This window comes from Anomaloglossus baeobatrachus, chromosome 2, assembly GCF_048569485.1.
Source record: "Anomaloglossus baeobatrachus isolate aAnoBae1 chromosome 2, aAnoBae1.hap1, whole genome shotgun sequence".
Taxonomy (NCBI): domain Eukaryota; kingdom Metazoa; phylum Chordata; class Amphibia; order Anura; family Aromobatidae; genus Anomaloglossus; species Anomaloglossus baeobatrachus.
In genome coordinates, this window is record NC_134354.1 from 535502166 (window position 1) to 535521403 (window position 19238).

Genomic DNA, 19238 nt, shown 5'->3' on the forward strand with positions numbered 1-19238 from the left:
CAAAAAACATGCCTCCATTAAAGTAAATGGAGCCTGGAACTACAGGTTATTAGTAGGAGCTGTGATTGGTTGCTATAGGAACAAAATACATTCATAGTATAAGAAGCTTATATGTGAGGTAATAAGAGGTCGGTGGAGAGACGGATAGAGTCAGACAGGCAAGACCTGGAAAGAGACAGGCGGGGAACGAGACAGACGACGGGGAACGAGACAGACGACGGGGAACGAGACACACGACGGGGAACGAGACACACGACGGGGAACGAGACACACGACGGGGAACGAGACACACGACGGGGAACGAGACACACCTGGAAAGACGGAGCACATTACTTGGCCAATTTAGTTACATCTGTGTGGAATATCTGTGGTGTTGAAATATATGTTGTGAAATGCTTCCATTAGCTTAGTTTTTGCCTTTTAATAATTACATTTCTATTTGTTTTGTGGTTTTTGTGTGAATAAATTTTTGTTAATACATTCTATTTTGTTAACAGTTGTTATTAACCCGGGCGAAGCTGGGTAGTACAGCTAGTAACTTTATAAAACTTGGTCCTTAGGTATGCTAATTACCTTGGTTGGCTAGATGGGCGGGCTCATTTTCTGCTCCTTTAACCTCCTTCTGCCGCTGATCGCCGTCCTCCTTCCTTGATTGACAGGATGACGCCCTCTGTCATCCTCCTCGTCGCATTTTCAAATCTCGCACTTCTGCAGTTATGTCGGCTTGCGCAAGCGCAGTTCGCTCTGCCATATCGCGGCCAGAGCAGAAAACATAGCTGTCCTAGCTCGCGGCGGTGAGCTAAATGCGCAGGCGCGAGATTATAGGTGGGTACGAGCATGGCGCTGGTGAGGTCGGCGCTGTGCATGCACAGATTTGAAAATGCGACGAGGAGGATTACGGAGGGCATCATCCCATCAGTCAATCAAGGATGGAGAACGGCGATCAGCGGCAGGAGGGGGATAAAGAAGCAGAAAATGAGCCCGCCCATCTGGCCAACCAAGATAATTAGCATACCTAAGGGCCAGGTTTTTATAAAGTTATCTTTGGGGTCTGGAAGAGGAGTCAGGGCCAAAGTGCACCTTCATAGAATGCAGCCCTGGAGCTGCAGAAGGCAGAAGGTGATTCTTTTAGTTTTAATAGGTAAAAATCTGGTGACAGGTTCCCTTTAAAGTCCGATGCAGAGAGCAGGTTATGGAAGTGTATCTAGCATTGGGTGGAGGTAGAAGAAATACAATATACTGACTCCAGTTTTAAAAATATATACATATAAACTGCTATTAATATTGGTCTCATAGGAATTTAATCAAGTTTAGAAACGCTAACATAAATATAGCTTTCACTATCAGTCTAAGGACCCTATTTATGAACAGAGCAAGGATACAGTGATGTTACCATTGTATTACCACAATATTGGTCACTGAGGAAGGTGAAACCTAAGCATACGGATCCACAGCTCCGGTACAAAACACTATACATGTGGGCATCTCAAAGTCCCCAACAAAACCATTGTGAATTCATCCCCCGGAGCCGTTCCTAGGCCGTGCTCCTGCTGTCCTCCACACAATGACCTCCGGTGGGGAGGGGTCTTTCTATAAGCTCCTGGACCCCCGACCTACAACCTCTAAAATCACACATTGCACCAAAGTGTGATAAATACTCTTGTATCAGCCTGGCTGCTATAAATAACACTCATAAAGACATTAAGTACAGTAAAACGACTGTATATTTGGAGATGGGCTCCTAGAATACCATAGCGACACCTCTCTGTATCGGAGCCCCCAGGGCAATGTACTAGCCATATGCCCTCAGAGACCCCATATATAAATAATGTAAACTTGCTACATTCTGATTGTCAAACACTTTGCTAAGGGAATAGCGATACCCCCCTGCCCCCAATATACCTCTTAAAGTAACAGTACATTATAAATCCACACATAGATATTCAGCATGTAACCAGTGTGGGGGGAGGGGTACGCTTCCCAATAAAGAACACTTGGGTCAGCCTGGACTGGCTGAGGCAGTCAGATTAGCTAGTCCCTGTTGTAGTCGGGCTTGTAGTCGGCAGTAGGTCTCAGCCACCCTGCATGCGGTAGGCGAGCACCTGCATGGCGTCCCCACAGGCTTCCTCCACCCGGCGGACCTGCTCCCTGCTCAGCCTCTCCCTCCAGGCGCTCACCGCCTCCCGGGCGTTACGGGCTGACACCAGGAAGGGTTTGTCCGAGGAGTAGCTGGCCCCGCGTGTCATGTTCAGCATGAAGTCCTCCAGCGCCGGCAGCGTGGACAGTCCGGAGAAGCGCAGCAGGCGGCGCAGCTCCCTCTGCGGGGACAGCACCAAGTCCTCGTAGCGGATCTTCAGGTAGCGGTGGTGGAGCCAGGGTGGGCTGGGGCCCCGCACCAGCAGGAGGTCCCGCAGCCAGGCCTGGCAGATGATCTCCAGGGAGCCGCTTAGCAGATAGTCCGCGCCCCCCTGGTGCAGCATCTGCTGCTGGACAGCCCGGCTGGCCGCATCCACCCCGCGCAGCCGGCTCCGCAGCACCTGCAGGCTCTCCCGCAGGAGAGAGCGCCGAGAGCGCAGCCGGGAGTTGTGCACTGCTCGGGGATCTCGGAACAACTGCACCACCCGCAGGTTGAGGCCAGGGTCCCGCAGCAGGGGCCGCAGGGAGGACAGATCCAGGAGCCGCACGTCCTTAATGACCACCACAGGGTAGCGCCGGCACTCCGCCTCCAGGTCCCGCAGGGGCCGCGCTGGGCAGCGCTGCTCACACTCCTTAGGCTCCACAAGCCCCACTCTGTCCCTGGGCCCCCCGGCCGTGGAGCTGGGGTCCTCCGCAGCGGCCACGCAGAAAGGGGCGCTGCACATCACCTTGTTGCTCTTCCAGCCGAACAGCCCCGCGGAGGTGAGGTTGTCCCCGGCGTACAGCCGCAGCGCAGAGAAGTCACAGCGGAACAGGGAGGACAGCAGGTCCCGCAGCGCCCCCTGCAGGCTCTCCGCGTCCCCGGGGTACAGGGACTGCCACATGTGCCATGCCGGCTCGTACAGGTAGAATACACCGGGGTGCTGGTTAAAGAGTTCTCCCAGGAAAGACGAGCCGCTCCGCCAGGTGGCGTGCAGGTACACGTGAGTGCGGGGCTGCGGGGACCCGGCCTCCTCCTCCTCCTCCCACAGGGACTGCTCCAGGCTGGGGCACAGCCGCCGGGGAGGCGACCGGTTCCATGGCGCTTCGTAGTCCGGCTCCGCCAAGCCTTTCCTGTCAGTCCGCCAGCCTTCACGAAACATCACCGAGAGGAAGAGCAGCATGAGCGCCGCGTACACCAAGAGCAGCAGCCACAGGCTCCGTGCGCGCCGCCCCATCCCGTTACTCCATACTGGCTGCTCCCGCCGACTGCGGAGCTGCTCGTAGTTGCGGCCACTTCCTGGCAACCCGCCCCGGGGTGGGGCCCGAGTCCTCCGGCCGCGGATTACAGCTCGTCACATCACAGCGATGGAGATGGCGCCCTACTGAGAGGGTGGGAGCCGGGCAGAGCCGGGGTGCTGTGTGCCCTGTGTATAGCATCCTGCTGAGAGGGTGGGAGCCGGGCAATTGTGTGCCCTGTGTATATCATCCTGCTGAGAGGGTGGGAGCCGGGCAGTGCCGGGGTGCTTACTGTGTGCCCTGTGTATATCACCCTGCTGAGAGGGTGGGAGCCGGGCAATTGTGTGCCCTGTGTATATATCATCCTGCTGAGAGCGGTGTACACGGGTGAGAGCCGGGGTACTGTGTGCCCTGTGTATATATCATCCTGCTGAGAGCGGTGTACACGGGTGGGAGCCGGGGTACTGTGTGCCCTGTGTATATATCATCCTGCTGAGAGCGGTGTACACGGGTGGGAGCCGGGCAATTGTGTGCCCTGTGTATATATCATCCTGCTGAGAGCGGTGTACACGGGTGGGAGCCGGGCAATTGTGTGCCCTGTGTATATATCATCCTGCTGAGAGCGGTGTACACGGGTGGGAGCCGGGGTACTGTGTGCCCTGTGTATATCATCCTGCTGAGAGCGGTGTACACGGGTGGGAGCCGGGGTGCTGTGTGCCCTGTGTATATCACCCTGCTGAGAGCGGTGTACATGGGTGGGAGCCGGGGTGCTGTGTGCCCTGTGTATATATCATCCTGCTGAGAGCGGTGTACACGGGTGGGAGTCGGGGTGCTGTGTTCCCTGTGTGTATCACCCTGCTGAGAGCGGTGTACACGGGTGGGACTGAGGTACTGTGTGCCCTGTGTATATATCATCCTGCTGAGAGCGGTGTACACGGGTGGGAGCCGGGGTACTGTGTGCCCTGTGTATATATCATCCTGCTGAGAGCGGTGTACACGGGTGGGAGCCGGGGTACTGTGTGCCCTGTGTATATCATCCTGCTGAGAGCGGTGTACACGGGTGGGAGCCGGGGTACTGTGTATATATCATCCTGCTGAGAGCGGTGTACACGGGTGGGAGCCGGGGTGCTGTGTGCCCTGTGTATATCACCCAGCTGAGAGCGGTGTACACGGGTGGGAGTCGGGGTACTGTGTGCCCGGTGTATATATCACCCTGCTGAGAGCGGTGTACACGGGTGGGAGCCGGGGTACTGTGTGCCCTGTGTGTATATCATCCTGCTGAGAGCGGTGTACACGGGTGGGAGCCGGGGTACTGTGTATATATCATCCTTCTGAGAGCGGTGTACACGGGTGGGAGCCGGGGTGCTGTGTGCCCTGTGTATATCACCCAGCTGAGAGCGGTGTACACGGGTGGGAGTCGGGGTACTGTGTGCCCGGTGTATATATCACCCTGCTGAGAGCGGTGTACACGGGTGGGAGCCGGGGTACTGTGTGCCCTGTGTGTATATCATCCTGCTGAGAGCGGTGTACACGGGTGGGAGCCGGGGTACTGTGTGCCCTGTGTGTATATCATCCTGCTGAGAGCGGTGTACACGGGTGGGAGCCGGGGTACTGTGTGCCCTGTGTTTGTTTGTGTGTATGTGTATATATATATATATATATTTATTAGATTCTGGACCGTGAAGAAGGTGGCTTTTACCGCTGAAACGCGTAGTCCTATCTGCGCTACTTTCCTGCGATAATGCTGCTCTGAATTGTTTGGACCACTGTATTTTAATGGATCTATGAATAAAAAGAAACATTTTTTAACAGCATCCTGGATTGCTCACATTATTGCTGGACTCTGCTTTGCCGTTGTTTATATATATATATATAGTTATATTATCCTGTGGGCAATGTACATGGGTGGGAGCTGGGCAGAGTCGGGGTACTGTGTGCCCTATGTATATACAATGGGTACGGAAAGTACCCCTTTTCGGACCCCTTTTAATTTTTCACTCTTTGTGTCATCAGAGCTATTTGGTAAATTCAAATAAGTTCTTTTTTTCTCATTAATGTACACTCTGCACTCCATCTTGACAAAAAACAAAACAGAAATGTAGAAATGTTTGCAAACTTATTAAACAAGAAAATCTGAAATATCACATGGCCATAAGTATTCAGACCCTTTGCTCAGTATTGAGTAGAAGCATCCTTTTGAGCTAGTAGAGCCATGAGTCTTCTTGGGAATGATGCAACAAGTTTTTAACACCTGGATTTGGGGATCTTCTGCCATTCTTCCTTGCAGATTCTCTCCAGTTCCTTCAGGGTGGATGGTGAATGTTGAACAGCCATTTTTCAGGTCTCTCCAAAGATGCTCAATTGGGTTTAGGTCAGGGCTCTGGCTGGGCCAGTCAAGAATGGTCAGAGTTGTTCTGAAACCACTCCTTTGCTATAGTAGCTGTGTGCTTAGGGTCATTGTCTTGGAAGGTGAACCTTTGGCCAAGTCTGAGGTCCAGAGCACTCTGGAAGAGGTTTTCTTCCAGGATATCTCTGTACTTGGCCGCATTCATCTTTCCGGCAATTGCAACCAGTCGTTCTGTCCCTGCAGCTGAACAACACCCCCATAGCATGATGTTGCCACCACCAGGTTTCACTGTTGGGATTGCATTGGGCAGGTGATGAGCGGTGCCTGGTTTTCTCCACATATTCCACTTAGAATTATCACCAAAACGTTCTATCTTCGTCTCATCGGACCAGAGAATCTTATTTCTCATAGTCTCAGGGTTTGTTTTTTTTTTGCAAACTCTATGCAAGCTTTCATATGTCTTGCACTGAAGAGAGGCTTCCATCGGGCACTCTGCCATAAAGGCCAGACTTGTGGAGGGCTGCAGTGATAGTTGACTTTGTGCAACTTTCTCCCATCTCCCTACTGCATCTCTGGAGCTCACAGCACGGGCCAGGTCGCTGATGCGTGTCACACACTGCAATGTCGCTGGGGAGGTCGCTATTACGTCACAAAACCGGTGACGTTACAGCGATTTCGCTAGCGATGTTGCAGTGTGTAAAGGGGCCTTTTATGTACTTTTTCTTCAACTCAAAAAATCAAAATCATCCAGGACTGCTCGTGGTTCTGGGTGCATATTGGACCTGACAGGTTTCCTTTAAGGCTAGTTTCACACTTGCGTTGAACGGCATCCGTTGCATTGCGTTGTGTGACGGATGCAACGGGTGTGTTGCATTTAGTGGCACAACGGATCGTACAAAACAACAGAATCTTTTTTTTTTTTCTTTACAGTTTTAACGGCGGCAGACTATTGTGAACGATCAGCTGATCGCTCACAGCAGCCAGTCGCCAGGCGATCAGCTGATCGCTCACAGCAGCCAGTCGCCAGGCGATCAGCTGATCGCTCACAGCAGCCAGTCGCCAGGCGATCAGCTGATCGCTCACAGCAGCCGGTCGCCAGGTGATCAGCTGATCGCTCACAGCAGCCGGTCGCCAGGTGATCAGCTGATCGCTCACAGCAGCTGGCTGCCGGGTGATCAGCTGATCGTTTGGCCGCCAAGAATGTGTGCGTGGGGCGGAGTGCGGGGTTGGTGGAGCCAAGCGGGGCCATGGCGCTGAGGACATCAGTGCTGCGGGAACTACATCACTGGGGACAGGTGTGTGTGCGTGCGTGCATGCATGCATGCGTGTGTGTACATGCACACTGCGGGAGGGGGCGGAGCCAAACAGGGAAGTGTCGGGCTCCCTGCACACGTAGCCAGGGTAAATATCGGGTAACGAGGCAAAGCGCATTGCTTATTAACCTGATGTGTACCCTGTTTTCGTGTGCAGGGAGCCACAGAGAACATGCGCAGCGAAATCCTACGGATTGCGCTGCTCAAAAAGTGTTACATGCTGTGTTCCTTCCACCCGGCGGAAGGAACGCAGCGTTGCCCAGCGGAAGCAACACAGGTCCATCACTCGCAATCCGTCGTCCATACAAGTCTATGGGAAGCAGTGGAATCCGTTAATGCAAAACAACGCAAGTGTGAACGTACCCTAAGTCATTTATAACCAACAATGTTGTGTGTACTGAGGAAATCATCCAGCCCTTTTTTAAACACAATAATCATGTTTACAATTCCTTGTGTATGTTGAATTTTTATTTATAGTGGAAATATGTTTCTTAAGCCCCCTTCACACGTCCGTGATAAAAACGCACATTTTTCACAGTCCATGTTGAAGCTGCGTATGGCCACCTATGTACTGTGATTTTGGCAGACGTGTGTTCTCCATGTGCTATCCGTGATTGCACATGGAGCTCAGGAACTTTTTACTCACCCTCCTTCCCCGGTTCTGCTGTCTCCGGTGTTGCTGCTTCCAGGTCCACGGTGCAGTGAATATTCATGAGCATAATGAGTGGGCCAGGAAGCTATTGACAGCAGCAGCGAAGACAGCAGCGCTGGAGAAAAGTGAGTATAGAAAATCATTTTATTTCAAAGCCACATGTTTTCTCCAGTATGTGTCACACTGATGTTACACGGATCATACAGTATCTGTGTGTGGTCCGTGTGACATCAGTGCTGCCGGAGAAAAACGGCAACCCTTTCTGCTCACCTTAAAGGGTTGTGTGCCCCCGCACAACCCCAGTAGTAGGCTGAATTTTGCTTGCGGGAGTACTCCTGTTACCGCATGTTAGCGTTGCATGGTCCCTTATAAGCCAAGGTGGCTTATAAGGGACCATTAATAAAAGGTTTGTTTTTTAAAAAATGTACAAAAAAAACCATCTCCTGGTTTCCTATATATTATAGCGCTCCACTAGACCGGCCTTTTTGTTTCCTTGTAAAATAAGAAATGGAACCTACAGTGAAAAGGTACCATGGAAATATGTACCGCTCCTGCTTTTTTTCTACCCATTTCTGGATTTGGTTTATTAATGGTATGCTCATGTGACATTTAAATCCAATGTGTATTTTTCATGGCAGAAATCCAAACCTCATTTATGCTGTGTTTTTACAGTTTACAGCACACTGGTCTTAAGGCTATGTGCGCACTAGAGCTTTTTACCTGCGGATTTACCCGCGGATTTGCCCCGGAAATTTCTTGAGAAATGTCTGCAATCTTTGTGCAGACATTTCCCATGAAATTCAATGAGAAAAAAAAATAGCTGTGCGCACTGTGCGGATTTTTCTCAAGAAAATTTCTTGAGAAAATTTTCTCGAGAAACTTTCTTGAGAAAATGTGCATGTCCATTAATTTCCGCAGGTACCTGCGGTATTCCGGGGGTATTCCGCAGGTAGCAATGATGTGCGGTATACCACCGGAATAGCCATGAATTACCTGCGGGAATGCTCATCGCTGCCTGCGGTTTTGCAGGAAGCGATGTCATTATGCCAGGAAGAGGAAGCGGAGCAGAGTAAACACAGACGTCACACTCCCTGGACGCCGCACAGAAGCACTTCCGTGCGACCTCCAGGTGCCCGTGCAGTCTGTGTCCTGCTCCGGCCTCGCGGCTCCCAGCACTGCAGCGTGTCAGTGTCTGCCCGCAGTGTCAGCAGCCTGTCACGCGGCAGCGCAGGCAGACACTGACATCCTGCAGTGCTGGGAGCCGCGGGGATGACGATCGCTGCTGTCAGGAGGTGAGATCATTACCTGCTGTGACGATCTCCTGCCTCCTGACGTCACCGCGGTCACTGCTGTCTATGCCCATCTCGCGAGCGGCCCGAGACTGTCACTAGCGGTGACGTCACGGGCTCTCGCGATACTTCTGACAACGCGGCGGGCATAGAAGTCGGTGACAGCGCTGACGTCAGCAGTACAGGAGATGATCACAGAAGGTAATGATCTCATCTATGCTCCTGATGGCAGCGCTCGTCATCCCCTGCAGTGACCTGAGCTGATGTTGATTGATTGATGTTAGCTCAGGTCACTGCATTGCTCTCCCAGCCAATGGGGAACATTCTGTTCTTCATTGACTGGGACAGCGACTATGGTATGGATCGCCGTGCCCCCCCCCCCCCCTTATTGGATTACGCCGGACGTGGAATTGATTGTGCTCTTTTCAATAAATTGGTTAAAGAGGGAATGTTTTGGGGAGTGTTTTTTCAAATAAAACTTTTTTTGTTGTCTATTTTTTAATTATTACTGACTGGGTTGGTGATGTCGGGTATCTGATAGACGCCTGACCTCACCAACCCCAGGGCTTGATGCCAGGTGACATTACACATCTGGCATCAACCCCATATATTACCCCGTTTGCCAACACACCAGGGCGCGGGATGAGCTGGGGCAAAGCGCCAGGATTGGCACGTCTAATGGATGCGCCACTTCTGGGGCGGCTGCGGCCTGCTATTTTTATTTTTAGGCTGGGGAGTGTCCAATAACAGTGTACCTCCCTAGTCTGAGAATATCAGACCCCAGCTGTCCGCTTTACCTTGGCTGGTGATCCAATATGGGGGGGACCGCACGTTTTTTGTTTTAAATTATTTATATAATTTAAAATAACAGCGTGGGGTGCCCACTGTTTTGGATTATCAGCCAAGGTGAAGCTGCTAGCGGTGGTCTGCAGGCTGCAGCCGTCTGCTTTACCCTAGCTGGCTACAAAAAATGGGGGGACCTCACGTCGTTTTTTTTTTAATTATTTATTTATTTTATGGCTAAATACAAGGCTAAGCACCCTTTAGTGTCACATGAAAGTCACTAAAGGGTGCCAGCTTAGAAAATGCAGGGAGGTGGAACATTATATAGGTTTTTCTCATCTATCTATCTATCTATCTATCCATCCCTCTATCTATCTATCCATCTATCCCTCTATCTATCTATCTATTCATCTATTCATCTATCTATCTATCCCTCTATCTATCTATTCATCTATCCATCTTTCCCTCTATCCATTATCTGTCTATCGATTATCTTTATTATTTATTGCAGGGACAAACCTGCGGTAAATCCGCGGCAAGTCCACGGCAAAACCGCATGCGGATTTGGTGCGGATTTTTTCCGCAGGTCCGGAAATCTTTCACTGGCAGAAGTTTCTCAAGAAATTTTCTTGAGAAACTTCACATTTCTAGTGCGCACATAGCCTAATAGTTCTAAGCTTCAGATTTTTAGGTGGAATATGTATTACATATGGATTTAAGTTCGGTGAAAAGTGCCATGTAACCATCCCCTAATGATAGAAAATGCTAACCTTCCGCAATGTCAAAGTGGCCTTACAGTTTTCATTGTGTTATCATTCGTTGAATTTGTTTTTACATAGTTTTTATATTCTTCTCTATAGATTCTGAGATTCTCCCTCACATTTGCTTGGATATAGACTGACAGTATGCTTGTGTGTTTGATGTATGGGGCGGGGGTTGCAACAACTCCTGTTATAATGAATAGTTCCTGCTTCAGTGAGCTTCTTTTACAGCAACATGTGATTTTTACACCAGAATTCCAAGTTTCTGTATTCAGTATCTGTTGACATTCCCTTGTGGCAGCACTAGCATTCCCATGCAAAGTGCCAAGTTTCCCAGCACATTCTTGTCCACTACATTTTATATCAGAATCCACACTTTTCAATCAAATTTCATTTATTTTTTTCCTTGGTAAACACACATGTTGATGCAAATTGATTTACATTTTTTGATTTACACTTTTTTAGCCGCCAAAACCATAGGTGGATTCAATGGGTAGATCAACCAATCCTTCCTTTTATAATTCCTAGTCATTTTGTATCCACTCCTAACCTGGCTCAAAACCTGTGTAAAAAATATGGTTTTCCAGCCTTAAAGAATCATTCCTAATTATTAAGTTTTTTATTAACTGTGTGTATATGCATTAGTGAGGAGTGAGCACTACCATACTCTGTACTTGTAACAAGCAGTTGGACGTTTGGACGTTTTCGACTCGTGTACTGAGTGTAACAGAAATTTGTGGGAAATGCAAGCAATTTTCCAGACGGGCTCCAATCGGTACATGAGTCAAGCCTGTCCGTCTGCTCGTTAAGAGTACAGAGCACCCAAGCATTGTAGTGCTCGCTCATCACTAATATGCATGTAGTGTAGTGTGAGTGTGTTAATATACCATATATTTGGATTATAGGATGCACTTTTCCTTCCAAAAATTTGGGAGGAAAATGAGGGGTGCATCTTATAATCCGAATGCACCTTAATGGGAGGTGGTGAAGAGGGGTAGCTGGGGTCTGCAGGGCACTGTGCTGGGGTCTGCGAGGCGCTGTGGGCACCTGTTGACTGCTGTGCTGCGAGCAGTTAGACAGGGACATCCCGTAGATGTCGGTGGTGCGGCTCAAAATAATGGCGCCCAGAGTCGGCGCGTGCGCATATGGAGCTCTCTGCTCAAGATTCCATCTGCGCATGCGCCGCCTCTGGCCTTTTGATCTCCTAGCAGCGGACTTAAGGAACATGGCGCCCGGAGGTGGTGTATACACAGATGAGATCTCGGTTTGTCATTGAGCCGATTGCTCAATCTGCACACGTGCCAACTTTGGGCACCATTTCTTTGAAGCCCGCACCGCTGACATCTTCAGGATGCCCCTGCCTTACCGCTCGCACCACAGCATAGCACCCTGCAGGCCCCAGTACAGCTCCCCACAGTTTCTGGAAGTTGCCTACCTCATAGCATCTGGGACACTTGCCGGCCGCACTGCCCTGCCGCCTTTGACCCCGTTCCACCACCGCTGCCGCCCCCCCCCCTTCCTCAGTAAGAGACCATCGGTTTACAAGACTGACCCCCTTTTTTTCCCACCTTTTTTTTTTCTCTAAATTTGGGGTGCGTCTTATAATCCGGTGCGTCTTATAAACCAAAAAATATGGTACTCGTCTACTTCTGTTCTCTCTGGTGTCCAGCACCGTTCTTGTACTCTACTGACATTACTGCTCTACAAACTCTCTGAGTCACATTGTGGTTTGTGTGACCTGGAAGTGACTTTTACAATGTAAATCTATGGCGCATCAGAACAAGGCTCTGTAAACGTACACTGTAATACAGACCTCCAGCTCATGCATTGAGTAACCAGGCTGGTCGCAGTTGTGGCGACATCACTCAGAAGATTAATGGAATAGCGCTGGACACACTTCATCACATGCATATATAACACATTTCATTCATATAAAATGTAATCTGAGTGCTTCTTTAACTGTGGTCACCAATTAATATTCCTCTATACTTCACTTCCAAGGGTATGTGCCCACATTGAGTATTTTTCACTGCTTGAGAAAGCTAGCAAGTGAAACTTACGTCTGAGTTCTGGGGGTCCTTACTGTCGTGTTGCTGATTTTCTTTACATGGTATGTCCTTTCATGGATATTTGCTACATATCTTATAGGGGTATGTTTCTGTCTGCAATCTATATTTCTTTAGTGTTATACTGATTAGCTCACTATAGTCAACATTTTCCTTGCTATATCTGACTTAGTAAATGGAATAACTAATATTTTAAGTACATACAACACCATTATTTATATTGTACGCCCTTATACATCTGATGTATCATGAACTTTCTTCAGTGCATTTCTCCACACATTTTTTTTATTGTTAATAAGAAAATGTTACCATTTAATAAATAGATAAATATAATATATTATCCTTTTGGTGTACATTCAATTGGGTTGTCTTGATCTAGAGTGAGTATTTCCAGATTTCTTTGCAACAAAAACGCTTCTTAATATATGCATTATTTTCATATATTTTAACTTGCATTTTCTTTCCAATACAAGTGCATGAGTGAAAAAAGCTTCAAAAACACTGAAAAAGCTGACATTCTGCATACTTGAAAAAAAAAAAAAAAGAAATGTTCTTCTGGTTCACATCTGCAAGAGAAAAAAGGCAGCATGTCTGAGTTTTCAGAAATTTCATTCCATTTGCTGGTACTGTAAAATGCTGGGGGGGTTCTGCTGCAAAAACATATGAACAAACCCTAAGGCTACTTTCACACTGCGTTTTGCCTTACGTTTAGTGGTCCCGCCGGGGCATCCATCCGAACCTGCCCCTCCCCCACCCCGCAAAGCGGCCATTGACTGTAATAGAGCAGACAACGTTAGCGTGTGCTGTTTTGTACAATTTTCAGGCACATACTTTTTCTGCAGGTGTACACCAAAACGTAGTCGACTATGTTTTGCTGTACACCTGCAGAAAACGTATGTGCCCGAAAATGGTACAAAACAGAGCACACGCTGACGTAGTCTGCTCCATTACAGTCAATGGGCCTGTCGGCACATGCGTCCAAAACAATTGAGGGAAAAGAAAAGAAGGATGAAGAAGATGTCTCATCTGGGTCGTGTGCATCCCCCGCCACTTTTGTTTTGTGGAATGGACAATCACAGAGGTCTCACGCCCCCAACTGAAGCTTGAAGCCATAGTACCAGGTCTGGTGTCTCTCTATACATAATTCACGGCGCCCACAGCCTGAACACTCGCTCCCCCGAGTCAGACGCCTGGCCGACCAGCTCCTCCATCCTATAGATCTGGTTCATCTCAGCCACCAGTTCAGCCCGCGAGGGCACTTTGGTCTGCCTCCAGTACCTTGGGATTAATCTCCTTGCCCCCTTCAAAAAATGCCTTAACAGGCTTCTCTTGAAGTTGGCGATCGAGATATTGCTTAAGGATAGAAGAGCCAGTTCTGGCGTCGGCTCAAACCTAGCGGATGACACTTTGTTCAGAAGGGCAAACACGTCTAGCCAAAAATATTGTATGAGAGGACAAGACCACCACATGTGGATGTATGAGCCTCTATCGTTTGAGCATCTCCAGCATTCTTCAGAGACAGATGGGAACATAGAATGAATTCTGGAGGGGCAGAGATACCACCTAGAAACTATTTTGTAGCCCCGTTCTTGTGACGCTACATCCAGCGACGACTTGTGGGTAAAGAGTAATATTTTTGAGCGTTCCTCACGCGTGAGGGGTCTCCCCAAATCCACCTCCCATTTCAAGAAGAAAGGGGCATCATCCTCCCGTCCAGACAACTCAATCTGGAAGAGAGGTACAGTTAGGTCCAGAAATATTTGGACATTGACACACTTTTCGCGAGTTGGGCTCTGCATGCCACCACATTGGATTTAAAATGACACCTCTACAACAGAATTCAAGTGCAGATTGTAACGTTTAATTTGAAGGTTTGAACAAAAATATCTGATAGAAATTGTAGGAATTGTACACATTTCTTTACAAACACTCCACATTTTAGGAGGTCAAAAGCAATTGGACAAATAAACCAAACCCAAACAAAATATTTTTATTTTCAATATTTTGTTGCGAATCCTTTGGAGGCAATCACTGCCTTAAGTCTGGAACCCATGGACATCACCAAACGCTGGGTTTCCTCCTTCTTAATGCTTTGCCAGGCCTTTACAGCCGCAGCCTTCAGGTCTTGCTTGTTTGTGGGTCTTTCCGTCTTAAGTCTGGATTTGAGCAAGTGAAATGCATGCTCAATTGGGTTAAGATCTGGTGATTGACTTGGCCATTGCAGAATGTTCCACTTTTTTGCACTCGAACTCCTGGGTAGCTTTGGCTGTATGCTTGGGGTCATTGTCCATCTGTACTATGAAGCGCCGTCCGATCAACTTTGCGGCATTTGGCTGAATCTGGGCTGAAAGTATATCCCGGTACACTTCAGAATTCATCCGGCTACTCTTGTCTGCTGTTATGTCATCAATAAACACAAGTGACCCAGTGCCATTGAAAGCCATGCATGCCCATACCATCACGTTGCCTCCACCATGTTTTACAGAGGATGTGGTGTGCCTTGGATCATGTGCCGTTCCCTTTCTTCTCCAAACTTTTTTCTTCCCATCATTCTGGTACAGGTTGATCTTGGTCTCATCTGTCCATAGAATACTTTTCCAGAACTGAGCTGGCTTCATGAGGTGTTTTTCAGCAAATTTAACTCTGGCCTGTTTATTTTTGGAATTGATGAATGGTTTGCATCTAGATGTGAACCCTTTGTATTTACTTTCATGGAGTCTTCTCTTTACTGTTGACTTAGAGACAGATACACCTACTTCACTGAGAGTGTTCTGGACTTCAGTTGATGTTGTGAACGGGTTCTTCTTCACCAAAGAAAGTATGCGGCGATCATCCACCACTGTTGTCATCCGTGGACGCCCAGGCCTTTTTGAGTTCCCAAGCTCACCAGTCAATTCCTTTGTTCTCAGAATGTACCCGACTGTTGATTTTGCTACTCCAAGCATGTCTGCTATCTCTCTGATGGATTTTTTCTTTTTTTTCAGCCTCAGGATGTTCTGCTTCACCTCAATTGAGAGTTCCTTAGACCGCATGTTGTCTGGTCACAGCAACAGCTTCCAAATGCAAAACCACACACCTGTAATCAACCCCAGACCTTTTAACTACTTCATTGATTACAGGTTAACGAGGGCGACGCCTTCAGAGTTAATTGCAGCCCTTAGAGTCCCTTGTCCAATTACTTTTGGTCCCTTGAAAAAGAGGAGGCTATGCATTACAGAGCTAGGATTCCTAAACCCTTTCTCCGATTTGGATGTGAAAACTCTCATATTGCAGCTGGGAGTGTGCACTTTCAGCCCATATTATATATATAATTGTATTTGTGAACATGTTTTTGTAAACAGCTAAAATAACAAAACTTGTGTCACTGTCCAAATATTTCTGGCCCTGACTGTATTTTATCTCCAGTCTTTCCATATTAGCTTCAGATTGATTTTAGCCTGACGAAGTTTAATTCCACTGATGGAGTCTGAAATTATCTCATATTTGTAACCAATGCAAGCTAGTGCGTTGTTTCTATCTTCATGATATTTCCTGCAATGTCATAACATGAGTAATACACAGCAATGTTTCATCCAGCAGCTAAAGGGGGCTTTACACGCTACGATATCGCTAATGCTGAGTCGTTGGGGTCACGGAATTTGTGACGCAAATCCGGCCGCATTAGCGATGTCGTTGCGTGTGACACCGATGAGCGATTTTGCATCGTCGCAAAAACGTGCAAAATCGCTCATCGGTGACATGGGGGTCCATTCTCAATTATCGTTACTGCAGCAGTAACGAAGTTGTTCCTCGTTGCTGTGGTAGCACACATCGCTATGTGTGACGCCGCAGGAACGAGGAAGCTCTTCTTACCTGCCTCCCGACCGCTATGCGGAAGGAGGTGGGCGGGATGTTACGTCCCGCTCATCTCCGCCCCTCCGCTTCTATTGGGCGGCCGCTGTGTGACGTCGCTGTGACGCCGCACGGACTGCCCCTTAGAAAGGAGGCGATTCGCCGGTCACAGCGACGTCGCCGGGCAGGTAAGTATGTGTGACGGGTCTGGGCGATGTTGTGCGGCACGGGCAGCGATTTGCCCGTGTCGCACAACAGATGACGGCGGGTACCCACACTAGCGATATCGGGACCGATATCGCAGTGTGTAAAGTGGCCTTTAGTAACCATTTATTTGATGGGTCAATGGATGTTTATTACAGTCATTTCTAGCTGCACAGAAACAAGCATCGAGCCAAATACTTCTTCTCTTCTTTGGGGGAATGACAGCCCTTTTAAAAGGAAACCATCAATAGAGATTCTGGCTCCTGGCCAATTTTTCCACAGATAAGGAAGTGAGTACAACTAAGAAGAAAAAAAAATCTCTTCTTCCTAGAAAGGAAAAAACACTAGTAAAACTCAACAATGCTGTGAGCGATTTAGATACAATTTGTGTAACCACTCAATGACCACATTTGGCACTTAAATGGGTTGTCCACAGAATAGTTACTTTATGGATTGGTGGTGATCCGACTGCTATGACCCTGCACCGATTGGCAGAACAGGGAAATTTTATTCCCATTAGAAAGTGGCAGTGCGCATGCGAGAATGCCGCTCCATTCATTTCCTTCAGGGCTGCACAGCTTTTCCTGGCAGCCCCACTGAGAATGAATGGAGCGCTTGTCCGGCATCTTACCTGGCACTCTGCTTTGCAATTGAGATAAAAGAGACGGTCAGGGATAAATATTCCCTGTTCCCCACTACTGATAGGTTAGGTAATAACTTGTTTTCTCCGGACAACCCATTTAATCGCTTTCACTCGATGATAATGTCATTCTGGTGTAAACTGACTACACTGATTAATATAAAGGAAAGCGTAGAAAGAAACAGAGAAAACAAATCCAAAGAATATCTAAACATTAATATATTAAATAATTAATTACCATATTTTTCCGTCCTACAGTATATCTCCCATCATGTCATGGAGGATTCTGTCATGTATATGCATTTTGCACGATACATCATGCAGTAACATGTTTTACACAAAATGTGTCTTAATCGAAACTAACTCTTGTCCCCAATAATTGCCTGTTGAGGCCTGTCTTGTGAAGAAAAAACTAGGTAGATTATAAAATTATATTCAGTTTTACAATTTATGGCTCCAAAGATGGCATTCTGGCAAATACAGAATTGGATGATGTACCACTATATACAGAGAACTTCAGGTCCCCAGGGGGTAAACCGAGCCCGTCCTATAAAAACAGACCTGTCACGGCCCTGACTTGTGGTGCGGCTCCTGTGCCGGGACCTTCTGTTGTATTCTCCTGCGTGCTGCCATCATGTTTTTCTTTGCCCTATGATGGGCCGTTCCAGGCACTTGGTCGTTCACCGACAGTGGGAGGGGCTTACTCACATGCCCCGCTTCCAGGCAACTGCTCTGCTTTATCTGGGAGTGTTTGTGCCCGAAGCGGCGCCAGTCGTATTCTCTGATTACATTGCAGTAAGCGCACGGCTCCTGGTTACAGCGATTGATCTTGATACTCAACCTCGGTCTGACCTCTGACTTGTCTCTGCCTGTTCCCCCTGAGTTTTCCGTTCCCGTCTGGCTCCCATAACATCATTTATATATGTTTTGATATTGGAAGAAATAAGTAATATTATAATACTTATTATATTTAATAAACCTATAACGAATCATTCTTTGAGTTCATACCTTGAAGAAATTTACTATCCAAAGGGAGGATTGAGAAGGCTTCTCTTGTAATCACGTTTGTGGCAATCTCCTCTCGTTGGATAATTGATCTTCTCAGGACCATAGAATCTAAAATGTGTTAAATCATTGCAAAATGTTTAAAGGGAAGTCGGTCGGTGCGGAGCAGACTGGTCGGATGGGCGACTCCGTTCTCCAGGTCACGCGCCTCCTCTTTCAGTCATCTTTTCCTCCTCCTGAAGCTAGTGTGGATGACGGGTTCTACGTCATCTACACTAATCAATATTGAGGTCCTGCGCAGGCGCACTTTGATTTACCCTCAGCAGGGCAGATCAAAGTGCGCCTGTTCAGGACCTCACTGTCGGCTAGTGTAGATGACGTAGAATGCGTCATCCACACTATCTTCAGAAGGAGGACATAGTTGGCCGAAAGAGGAGGCGTGTGACCTGAAGAACGCAGACGTCCATCCGACCACTCTGCTCTGCACCGACCGTTCGGTAAGTATTATAAACATCCAGTAACAGGTTCCGTCACCAGGAAATGAACTGTTTCCACTATTGATATTTGATACATGTTCAGTAATGCCTCTTTTACCTTTCTGATGGTGTAACCTACGTATGCAGTATATGACATGGTGTGAGTTTCAGTTAATAACATCATTAATTGTATATTCCTTACCTGAAACTGAAGTGAACTTGTGTTTTTTGCTCTCAGCAAAAATGCATATATTGAAGATATATCCTGGCCATTTGTAAAACCCTTTCTGTGTAAATCATGTTTTTTAGAGGGAAGGTCTTGAAAAATACTAGGTGATAATATGTTACCCAAAGATTGTCCTCTCCACCCCCCGACATCCATTTTTGAGAAGTGGTTTCAATTTGCTGTCATAGTTCACAACTGGGAGGTATTTTAAGGCTCTGTGCGCACTGGGAAGTGGAATTTTCTTGAGAAAATTCCGCATGCCCTCAAAGATTACCGCACCCGCGGTAAAAA

The 19238-nt window shown here is 47.9% G+C and overlaps 1 protein-coding gene across 1 annotated transcript; it reads right to left on the reverse strand.

Moving 5' to 3' along the window:
• Window positions 1–619: 619 nt before the first annotated feature.
• Window positions 620–3619, reverse strand: CHST7 (carbohydrate sulfotransferase 7). The gene has a single exon (XM_075336627.1). The coding sequence runs from the start codon at window positions 3351–3353 to the stop codon at window positions 2073–2075; it is 1281 nt and encodes a 426-aa protein (XP_075192742.1). The 5' UTR covers window positions 3354–3619; the 3' UTR covers window positions 620–2072.
• Window positions 3620–19238: the final 15619 nt, after the last annotated feature.